The sequence below is a fragment of the Halyomorpha halys genome, unplaced genomic scaffold (genome assembly GCF_000696795.3).
Source record: "Halyomorpha halys isolate HHAL.00 unplaced genomic scaffold, Hhal_1.1 Scaffold249.1, whole genome shotgun sequence".
NCBI classification, from domain to species: Eukaryota; Metazoa; Arthropoda; class Insecta; order Hemiptera; family Pentatomidae; genus Halyomorpha; species Halyomorpha halys.
The window spans coordinates 734144-745063 of record NW_027104890.1 but is presented as its reverse complement, the minus strand read 5'-3'; the positions used below and the strand labels follow the sequence as shown (position 1 = coordinate 745063).

Sequence of the window (10920 nt, the reverse complement as noted above, 5' to 3'; positions counted from 1 at the left end):
AAAAAAAAAAAAAAGAAACTCTTACATATCACTATACTACAGAAATATTAATATGAATTTAATTGCATTTTAATGCAATGATTTGGAAAGATATTCGGAAAAGTGCTTACAAATATCGAGAAAATTTAACACATAATTAATACAATGACTTTGATTATCATGGTCAAGACCGACAGATTATGTCTCTTAAAATACATTTCCTTCATTAAGGCATCAAAAGTAGAGCGTTAAAATATTTTCTATGAAATTAGTCCGTGATTAAAATATATTTGACACTTTATACAATGTTTGCATGAGTAAAAATTCTTCATCTATAATAATAATATATATCTTATTAATCAAATGTTCAAAATATTATTATGTAAGTATTAAAATACATCACAAAGAGCCATGGTTAGATTTTGAAGGGGAATAAATAGCACCTGTGATGCAATACTTAATATAAACCTTTCCACGATGCTTTGCAGAATGCTATTGCTGCAAGTGAAGTGTTATTTGTTTATAAGAACCTGCTCAAACGATTCAAGGATAAGAGCTAATAACTTTTAAATTTATTGTATTATTAATATAAGGGAGTTATGAGTATAAGGGTTATTCTCAACAACTTCTTGTAGTACAAGAGCTGGAAAGAAAAAAAGGTAGTTATTTCACCCCAATTTTCGATTACTTTAATGAAAACTACGTATAATTACATAGTCAAAACTGATGAGTCTGCCAAGTATAAGTAGGGGGAATAAAAATGGCGGCTGTTTAAAACCTTAAAAACGGAGCTCTATGTCTCAAAAACTACCAACAACACTAGAAAATCTAAAAGAACATTATTTAAAGCAGAGTAAATTTTATTACACTGATTATTTCATTTATTACACTGATCTCCGTAGGGGTAATAGCTTTTATGATACTCATATATGAATATAAATTTGGCAAATGAAAATTTGTCCGACCAACTATAAATCAATTTTTTTAAGCAAATTTCATGAAAACTACTACTCCTACGAAAATAAACGTCATAGACTACTTTATAGCCCAATTAACTATCTTTAATTTGAGTGCTAATAGACATCCTTACGTCAAATGGTTTTTGAGGTATAGATTTTTAAATTCTATACTGATCTTTCAGTACGTTTCATACATTTTTATGAAATGTCACTTTTTAAAAAGCTATATCTCAAAACCTATTGAACGTAAATAGCTCTATTAGAGCTTACATTTTAGCTGATTTACTCTACTTTAAATGATGTTCTCTTAGATTTTCTATTGTTGTTAGTATTTTTAAAGATATAGAGCTCAATAAAAAATTAATTATTTTTAAAGTTTTGAAAGAGCCGCCATTTTTTATTCCCCCTACCTATACTTGGCAGATTCATCAATTTTGACTAGTATTTATACCTACTTTTCAATTAAGTAATCAAAAATGGTAGTGTACTATTGGGAGTAGGGGCCATTTTCCTTGAAATTTTGTTTAAGTTACCTCTCAATATTGAGTATATAAGCAATTTTTAGTATAAATTGATAAAATTGATTTTTTTTTTTTTGCAAAATTTTCACTATTTGAATCACGTTCTCAAATTTCTCAACTTTTCGGATTTTCAGATATAAACTAGCTAATAAAGCATATGTTAATATGGTATTCTAAAGCCTATAGACACATAACTTCATACATTGCCAACTAGTCGATCACCGAACATTGTCAACGGCCCAGAATTTTTTTTCCGCTAGCGAACAAGGAAGCCTAGCCCATGCCGCGAGCCTTTGCCAAGTTTAAAGATTCTTTTATAATTATATCATTTTAGTCAGAGAGGCAGCCACAGGCCGCTCCTGTACTCGACATTATAATCTCAGAGGAGACATCTTTGTTGCATGAATCCTTCCCTTACGTCACCCTGTCTCCTCTATCTTCCAGATAAATCATTCATGAATTTCCCCCGCTTTACGATTCGTCGTGGTTTCACCGTAGAACATTTAGAGATATCAGATTATGAAGGCAGCTCTTAGATGTTTATCTCTTTCCATAACAGTTAATTTCATCAGACACGGTTATATCTTTCAATTTTTTTTAATTACGTCGTAATAAAAAAAAAGTATTGTACTCAAGAATATATGATATTTCTTAAGAGTAGTCGTGAATTCACTACGTTACAAAGTCGAGTTGATGCTTGGAGTACAGCCACTGCTTGTGATTTTTATTTACAAATTTAAAGGTTATTAAAACAAATTTAAAAAAAAACAAACTGCGAAAACTCTCTACATAGAAGTTTGTTTTAGGAAAATGTCGGGCTTATATCTCACATTTATCATGGGTAGAATTATGGTTAAATTATAAATAAATATAAGAAATCAGGCTCAAGAAGTCTGGTCAACGACCTCATGAAATTATTATAAGACAATAGGAAAAAAAGAGCATTCCTTAGACACAGGGGTATTGGCAACATGTTGATTAAAAAAGATCAGTAAAAAAAAAATCCATGCATTATTTGCAAGTTAATGAAAGAAAGAAATTTATTTAAAATACAAATAAAAAAATTTAAATATGGGTATATTAATACAACTTCAAAGGTACAAAAACGTTTTTCTTTTAAGAAAATCTTTAATACTATATTAATACGCGTACAAAAATGGATTAAATCCTCAGTGATAAGTGTTTCCTTAAGTTTCGAGATCTGTAAACAAGTTCTATATTTATCGTAATTCTAAGTATCTTAATATTAAGTACCTCCTAGGAGGGGGGGGGCCTAGAATTACGAAAATTAAATCTGTACCGCTACATAACCCATGAAGGGTCAGGTGTGCAATACTTTGCAAGGAAGTACTATTACTAAACCAACGGTTGTATAAGGAGGTGATTTGGTCAGAATCACGCTCAATCGTCAGGTTTTTACTCAATTATACAAGAAGGCTCCCGAACCCATAGGGTTGACTCACAGCTACAGTGAAACAGAAAATAATTGTCTGTCACAGCCGGATTCCAATGCATGTTCTTGGAGTTAGTTACACAGTGCCTATCACTGAGCTACCAGCACACACACACATCCACACTTTTGTTATCAAAAGATGAAAGTTGTCCTCTTATCGAGAACCTCAAAAAAAATTAGGTAAATTTAATATTACATTATATTTTGATATGAAAATATCTTGAAGTTATTCTTTTTTAATTACTAATATAAAAAGCAAAAACACAATCATCACATCGAACGTTTATTTTTTATTACTTTATTTAATAAAACCCATTGAAGCATATACTCCTTTCGAATCCCGGGGTAATGGGGACAATTTGGGAAACACTCTCCTAGATGGTGAGGATAGAATAAGAAATTGATTACATTTTATAAGAAAATCAGTATTTTAGAATATTAAATAAGTAATCAGAATTCAATATATTCCATTGCATACATATTCCATTACATACGTATACATATTCCTTTGCATTATATAATTTCAATTTATTATTTTATTTCCTTAATTATGTTATTTTTACTTACTTATTCAATTACCTATATGTACGTTTTATTTTCCACTTCTTTCGACACTTTAATTTTATTAATTTATTCTGTACAATTATTTACTTTACGTCATGCCGTTTACATTTTTTTTGTATTCATTGGTTGGTTTATTTCTTGTTCTTTGTTCTTAGCCCTGGTGAAGGTTAGAAATTTTGGCCGAAATGTTGGCACGATTAAATAAGTAATTTCAACTTATTTGTATTATATTTTGACAGCACTCTCCAACCATCTTCTCTTCATATATATTAAAAATATCAAAAACAAAAAAGAGGTTCTAAATTTTTAAAGCCACCACAGTTCGATTTGAATCTCCTATCAATTCATTCGTTCTCCACATTCTTGGACTCAATGGAAAGAAGCGAGCCTCTTCTTCCTATTCACAAGTCATTATTTTTAAAGTCATTATAAAAAACAATTATTGCAGAATAAACATTAAATTAAGTTTAACACGTAGGAATACCTCGCTTAACGCAAAACTTGTAGTTTAAGAATGTTTACTAACCCTCGATTTTTACATTCTTAAACTATTTATAAAAATTTAAATCCAACCTTAAATTAATTCAAAACGCATACGCGATTGGTTTTAATCGAGGCGTACCTATGTGAAGAATTTAGTACCAATATTATCTACGAAAAACCTCAATTTTGTTCTTACAGGAACATTTTAAAATAATGCAATGGATTTTTATATTTATGGAGGGAATAAACTACTTCATTAGTAACGAGTCTGAGAATGCCGAAATCAAATAAAATGAAGACGAGAAGTAAACTTCAAAACAAATAAAAAAAATTGTGGCTCTGATAATTGTTAATACCCTATACTGATTTTTTTTCGGTGATATTTTCAACTCCAAGGTTTATTGGTATGCTTAATCATAACCAGTATACAGAATGTATGCGTTAGTGAAAATTTATTTGACCGAAACGCAATTATTTTTATTAGTATATTTACCTAGACCTACTCTAAGAAATCAAATAATTTTTTCCATGAACAATATTAATATTATTATTCAACTTATAAACTTAAGCAGCTTTAGGGTGTTTTATTTAATATGTTTAAAGCTTTTAGGGATCATAGGACGAAACTCTTGGGTAATAATTTTTTTTTATTACTCTTCTTGTTAGTGATGAGAAAAAATTAAAATATAAATGCATCGATGTTTGAATGCACAAAAAGTCAAACATAGATGTTGTCTATATATTGCTTTAAAAATCATTGATGTATGTTTGCCAACATACTTTTTAAAATAATCATTGTCATTGTATTCGTCTTTAATTCGCTGTAATATTCCTTAATTTGTAAAATATGTAAATATGTTTAATTGCATTTTAAGATATTTGTGCACATCCGGAGCCAATAACAGGAGAACTAAATAATGGCCGTTAAGTGAACAATAGAATTGCTGCTTAATTTTTCACATAATGCATTCGGATGCTAAAGGATTTGAAACATTTGCAGTCCAAAAATAAGTAAATCAAGCTAGAAATTGACCAATAATTCACAATCGTTAAAAAAAAATTGACCAACAAGAAAAAAATGTGACAACTATTTATTTAATTTTTTTTTTATATTTCTTTGTTTCATTCTCGTTCTCTCAAGAAATTTGTTCTCAGCCAAATTCAGAAAATGATATATATTTTTTTTAATATTGTTATTTATAGTCTAGACTGCATGAATCTAAAAATAAATCGATGTTTAGAAAACATCAAACTCAGTTTGCCACCCTTATTTATACTAATTCAGCTAACAACACCGTACAATAGTGGAAAAGAGAAGTATATATATGTGTGTGTATATATATTTATATATTAATTAAGGTTGAAGAATATTTTACCTAACCAATACTAAAATTAGGAAAAAGCATTGAGTGAATTCATAATTTTCTGCACAAGGTTGAACAACAGAACCGATACGCCGAACAAATTTTTTTGGCAGCCAATGCAGTGTACAGGGTCGTTTGTTTTAAAACGATTTTTGTCGTTACAGGAAACATATGAGTGCCAGATCCCGTAAACAAAAATATAACGATTGGTCCTTCCCATTTTTGCGACTGATTAAATTTTCAGTTTGAACTAAATGGTATAACAATGATCTATTCAGTTGAAAATTCTTGAAATACATAGGGATTATTGTTTTTAATTATGAACCTCGTAAAAATAAATTAGATCATAAACAGAATACTGAACTATTAAATTAATTAGGCAGTTCTGCTACTGAAAATGTTTATGAGTGATGCTCAACCAACAGTCAATTTTCAAGCCACTTGAATAAAATGGGTACTTTCATATTGGTTATAATATGGCCCGAGAAAAATTTGCTCTGGTAAATATGATGAATTAATTAATTCATATAATAAATTATATTACAGTGTTTTACTTATGTACTTCGTTAATTTTGATTACTATACCTGTCCCAGAGTGACATTTTTTAAAAATTCAAATACCTTCGGTTTCACTGTATTTTATAAATATTTTTTTTCTTTTCAGGTTTTAATAGAAAGTTTACAGGAATTATTACAATCAGTATTATTTCTTTTTTATAGTTTTAGAACAGGCTGTAGAATATTTCAAAATATTAATATGTAGGATATTTCAAAATATCAAATATATCGTCTTTAACAGCTCTGATGAAGCCCTGCAAACTGGGGCGAAACGTGGGACAATAAATAGTTGAAAACTATTTTATTCTTTTTTTACCGCAACCATGACCATCGTCTTCATATTTTCAAAATATATTTTGTTTACGCCAACTTCCAATTTTTTTTCTCAACACTGCTGGGGCACGTTGACCCCTAATTTTGACAGGTGTCCAATATTTTGAAATTATACTTCAGAATATAACAATATCCTAGATCACCTAAAAAATCTAGGAGACACATGGGGAACACCTGCTTTCTAGCTGCACTACTTTTTAGCTTGAATATATTCCAAACAATTGTTTTCACAATTTAAGGAATACAAATAAATTATTCAATAACTTAATATACAAATTTTAGAAAGAGTAAATATACTTATCCATAGTGAAAATTTCTGTTAGAATCTTTTCCTCATATTAACAATTTGGCACCCAAGCTCAAGATGATTATGATTAATCATCAATCATTAATCATTAATCAATTAATTTTTTTCCTAACTAACAGTAAGGATATACGGTTTACTGTGTAACTGTTATTTAATTTCTTAATATTTTATTTTTTAATTTTATTAATATTAATAATTAATTAATTTTTTAATATTTTATTTTTATTTTTCTTAATACTGTTATTTAAATTCTTAATAACTTGTAATATCACATTCAAAGTCTCGAGTTCGTATATAGCGAAATAATGTTGTTTGAATGATTTAATGTTAATTGTAGTGTTTTGTCAGAAGAGCCATTACTTAATATTAATTAAAAGAAGGAACATTTTCATGGAATGCACTTGCTCATAGATACCTAATAAAGATTTATTTTCAATATCTGATTGAAACAACGTGTGATTACAACTAATCACATAGTAGGTTGTTGACCCAAATCAAACAGATATGTCGTCATATCCTTTTTCGGTTATTTATTTATTTAAATTATTTATATTTCAACTGAATTTTATTTTATTAGAGTAATATTACCTAATATTTTCTTAAGTAACACGAGATGGACTGTTTTCTAAATATGATCGGCGAACTATGCTAATTTCACATTTTCCTGTAACGGTTGTACTCATAGACTAACGATAATATGGTATAATAACTTTAAATTTTCCATAATTAATAATTGTTCTAAAAGGAACGTTTCAACAAAAAATATAGCTATATTTATTGTCCATTATTATTTTATGAATTATATACTAGAGTATTACACAGACCGTGATGAAATTTATTTAATTTCAGTTTGCATGCATGATTGAATTCAAAACAGTTTATAAACTTTATTTTTGTTTATCAGTCTTTTATTCACGAATATGTATAAATAAAGTGAACTTGTCCTGTACATTATTATTAAAATTAAACAAGCTCCATTGTAGAATGAACTATATAAAATATTCTTTCAATTAGAATCCCCTTTCTTCCCTTCAACGTCACGCAAAACCTTCATTAATTCAAGTCTTCAATTAATTCATAAATAAAGAATTTTTTCACTCAATGTCCTTTTAATTTCGATTGATTACTTATTGTATTTCAATTTATTAAATAACTGAAAATTGTTTGAATATTGTTACCCCATAGCAAAAAACGGGCATCCAGCTCGCTACGCCACTGTTCTTTTGACATTAAATTGGTGAGATTTATAGTTGCTGGAACCGTATTTAGACTATGCTTTTTGGGTCCATTCAATAGTTAAAAATCAATTAATTATACTAGCCAGTATTTTGGAATTTCTACAACCCAGGTTCTAAAGAATACCTTATTATGGAAAATCAGACATTGGACCCTTAAGTTCAGTAACGGTAAAAAGTCAGGTTGTTCAGTTATTTTCTGTTGATTAGATTTGCCTAGACATTAAAATTTAAAATTTATGACCTGAACAGACGACCAGATGTTTAATTTATTCTAGAAAAACACTTACATATTCATTATTTTTTCATTCCATGATAAATATTTTTGAAACTAACTACCACATGAATCACTTTACTTGAATCTTTTTTAAAGTAGTTTAAATTTGCTAGAGTTGAACTCTAATAGATCCCTGCATGTTTTTTTCAAATTTTTCTCTACAGTTTTTTCAATTTTTATCAATTGATTATTTATTCATTTTGTGAAATATGATTACTCCACAGAAACATAAAAACAGGTTTAACGAAAAAGTATGTATATGTTTTTCATGCGTTTTGTAGTTCTAAGATAATGAGCTTGGAATGATATATTAAAAAAAAATATAAATGCTTTTTCATGAATAAAATAAACTTTTGATCGTCTGCCAAGGTCGCAAATTTAGATTTTTATTGTCAATCCAAACCGAAATAACGTATTAAAAAATCAGTACTTATGGAAATTTTTGATTCATTTAATTATTTTTTTCTTCTTTGTTTCTTGGACTGTTTCATTGACAACTCGATTCATTTTATTGCGTTTATTCAACTTTTTTTATTAATTAATTTGTGAAATATGATTACACCGGAGAAGCTTGAGAAAATTGTTTATAAAAAAAAAGTATGCATATTTTTTCTTGCAGTAGATAGTGTCCAAAATATTGAACTTGAAATGGAAAATCAAGTTTTTTTTTAATAAAATAAACATTCTGCCAAGGTCCAAATTTAAATTTTTAATGTAAATCCAAACCAAATTTTTTTTAAAAATCTGTGGACATTTTTCGTTTCTTTAATTTTCTTTTGTTGTCATGAATCGCTCTATTTGTTTTAGTTTTTTTTTCATTTAACTTTTATATTTAATTTTTGAGCACTTTTTTTTTTAACACATTGAGTGTGTGAAACATCTGATGTTATCATGTTGAAGCTTGAAATAAATGTTTAAAAAAACAAAACAATTTGCATAATGTTTTCTGTGCTGTTGGTAGTCCCTAAGATATTAAACTTGAATAAAAAATTAAGGATTTAACTTGAATAAAAAATCAAAAAAAAAAATAAGGATTTAATTTGAATAAAATAAACTTCGAATCGTCAGCCAATGTTGCAAATTTAGATTTTTAACGTCAATTTAAATCCAAACAACATACAACAAAACATCAAAACCCGACATTTTTAGTTGTTTTTTTTTTAATTGTTTCGTAGACCACTTCATTTATTTTTGTTCATTTTCTTTAAATTTATAATTTATTTATATATACTTTTTTACAGTAGATGAAATTTTTGCTCACTGTGATGTATGTAATTTTTTTTTTTTGCATGATTTGAAGAAAGTTCCTATAATATTTTTTCGCAATAAAAGACCGATAATAAGAACTACTCACTGTGGTAGTTCTTGAGAGAACTGATGAACTCGCTGACTGGTAGAGTGTCCGGCCTCCAAGCCCTGGGCGGCGCCACCTCCATCGCTGCACTGCTCTATCTGTTTGCCGCTCTTACCACCTCTCCTCACTCGGGGCAATATTTTTATTTCGCCCACCACTACCATGACCTCATACACGATGAGTCCATCAACACTGCCGTGAGGGAGGTAGATAAACTTCGATATCCTTAAAAGAAACTATGTGCTCACTGGGGGGCGTATCCAGAAGTAGTTTTTTGTGGAGATGGGAGACCATAACAAGATACTAGAATTTGGTTGCCCATAGAGCAGGCGGAGATTAAGACATGATTTTCTTTGGCTTTTGATGATTGTACATATTCCCTAGAGGAGGCAAACATTTTGTTATACAGGGCGCTTCGGAGTTAAATGTCCAAACTGAAAGTACGAATTAAGTATCTCTAACAATAAAAAAATCTTACACAGCAACAGCAACGGCACTGAATATGTTTATATCACGCTCTCCATGACACCATTGGATTATTTTATTCGGGTGGCATTAAACAAAAATTCGGTGTAAGATCAGACAATATTTTTTATTTTTTACGAATAAAGATTATTGAAACTTGCAAAACAATGCCACATACTCAGCTGTCATGGAAAAAAGATGCCAAAACTGTCTTAATGCTCGGTGAAGTGAAGGTAACCACTTTAAACAAAGTTCGATATGAACGTTAATATTTAAAAACTTAATGATCTTTCACTGGAAGAGTCTCTGGAATTAAACTGGATTTGGAGAATGACACTATTCTTCCTTTTTTCAACTGCAATAATTTATTTCATATAATCAGCAACAACGTTTCGGGAAATATCCCCCATCTTCAGGTTTCTATAAAACCAAATTCAACAAAAACCCATAACATGCGCTTACAACACTACTAATATATCATATATACTTCAAAACTATTTATCTGATAAAAATATCCTATGTATAACATATAATTATCTCCCATATTGTCATTATTGCTAATATTTAATAATATTGTTGTCATTTAATGAATAAAAACTGTTTTACTGTTAACGTCATACATTTTTAGGAGACTAATTTTACCTTCCTGAAAATTATCTTCCATTATGATAACAACCATATAGACTACAAAAACTTATATCCAACCTCTATTACCACAAAGATGAACAATTAAACTAAAATTAACAATTTTTCAAAAACCATTTCTTTCTCTTTATTATATAAAACTATTTTGTTATTATAATTATTCTCCTAAAAATGTATGACTATTAACATTAAATTAGTTTTTATTCATTAAATAACAATAACATTATTAAATATTAGCAATAATGACAATATAGGAGATAATTATATTGGAAGATTATTGATTGACCGTGTGTAAAGATGAAAGGAATATGGTCCGGGAGCGGTCAAAAAAACTCAAATAGTAGAATTATACTATTTTAATGAGCCAACGTGTCGCCCCACGTTGCAGGGCTTCTTCAGGGCTAAATGTTTGTATCTTTTTTA

At 28.8% G+C, this 10920-nt stretch overlaps 1 protein-coding gene across 4 annotated transcripts in view; it reads right to left on the bottom strand.

Annotated features, from left to right (window-relative positions):
* Positions 1-10920, bottom strand: part of LOC106680181 (myosin light chain kinase, smooth muscle) — a 346841-nt gene that overhangs the window by 326849 nt on the left and 9072 nt on the right. For 3 of the 4 annotated variants that reach the window (XM_024359903.2, XM_014419703.2, XM_014419704.2), the window contains exon 1: positions 9388-9503. The exons of the other annotated variant lie outside the window; for it this stretch is intronic. In XM_024359903.2, the coding sequence (XP_024215671.1) occupies positions 9388-9469 (82 nt within the window). In that variant the 5' untranslated portion in view covers positions 9470-9503. Of the gene's footprint in view, positions 1-9387; positions 9504-10920 lie in introns of those variants that run through there. 4 annotated transcript variants of the gene reach the window in all.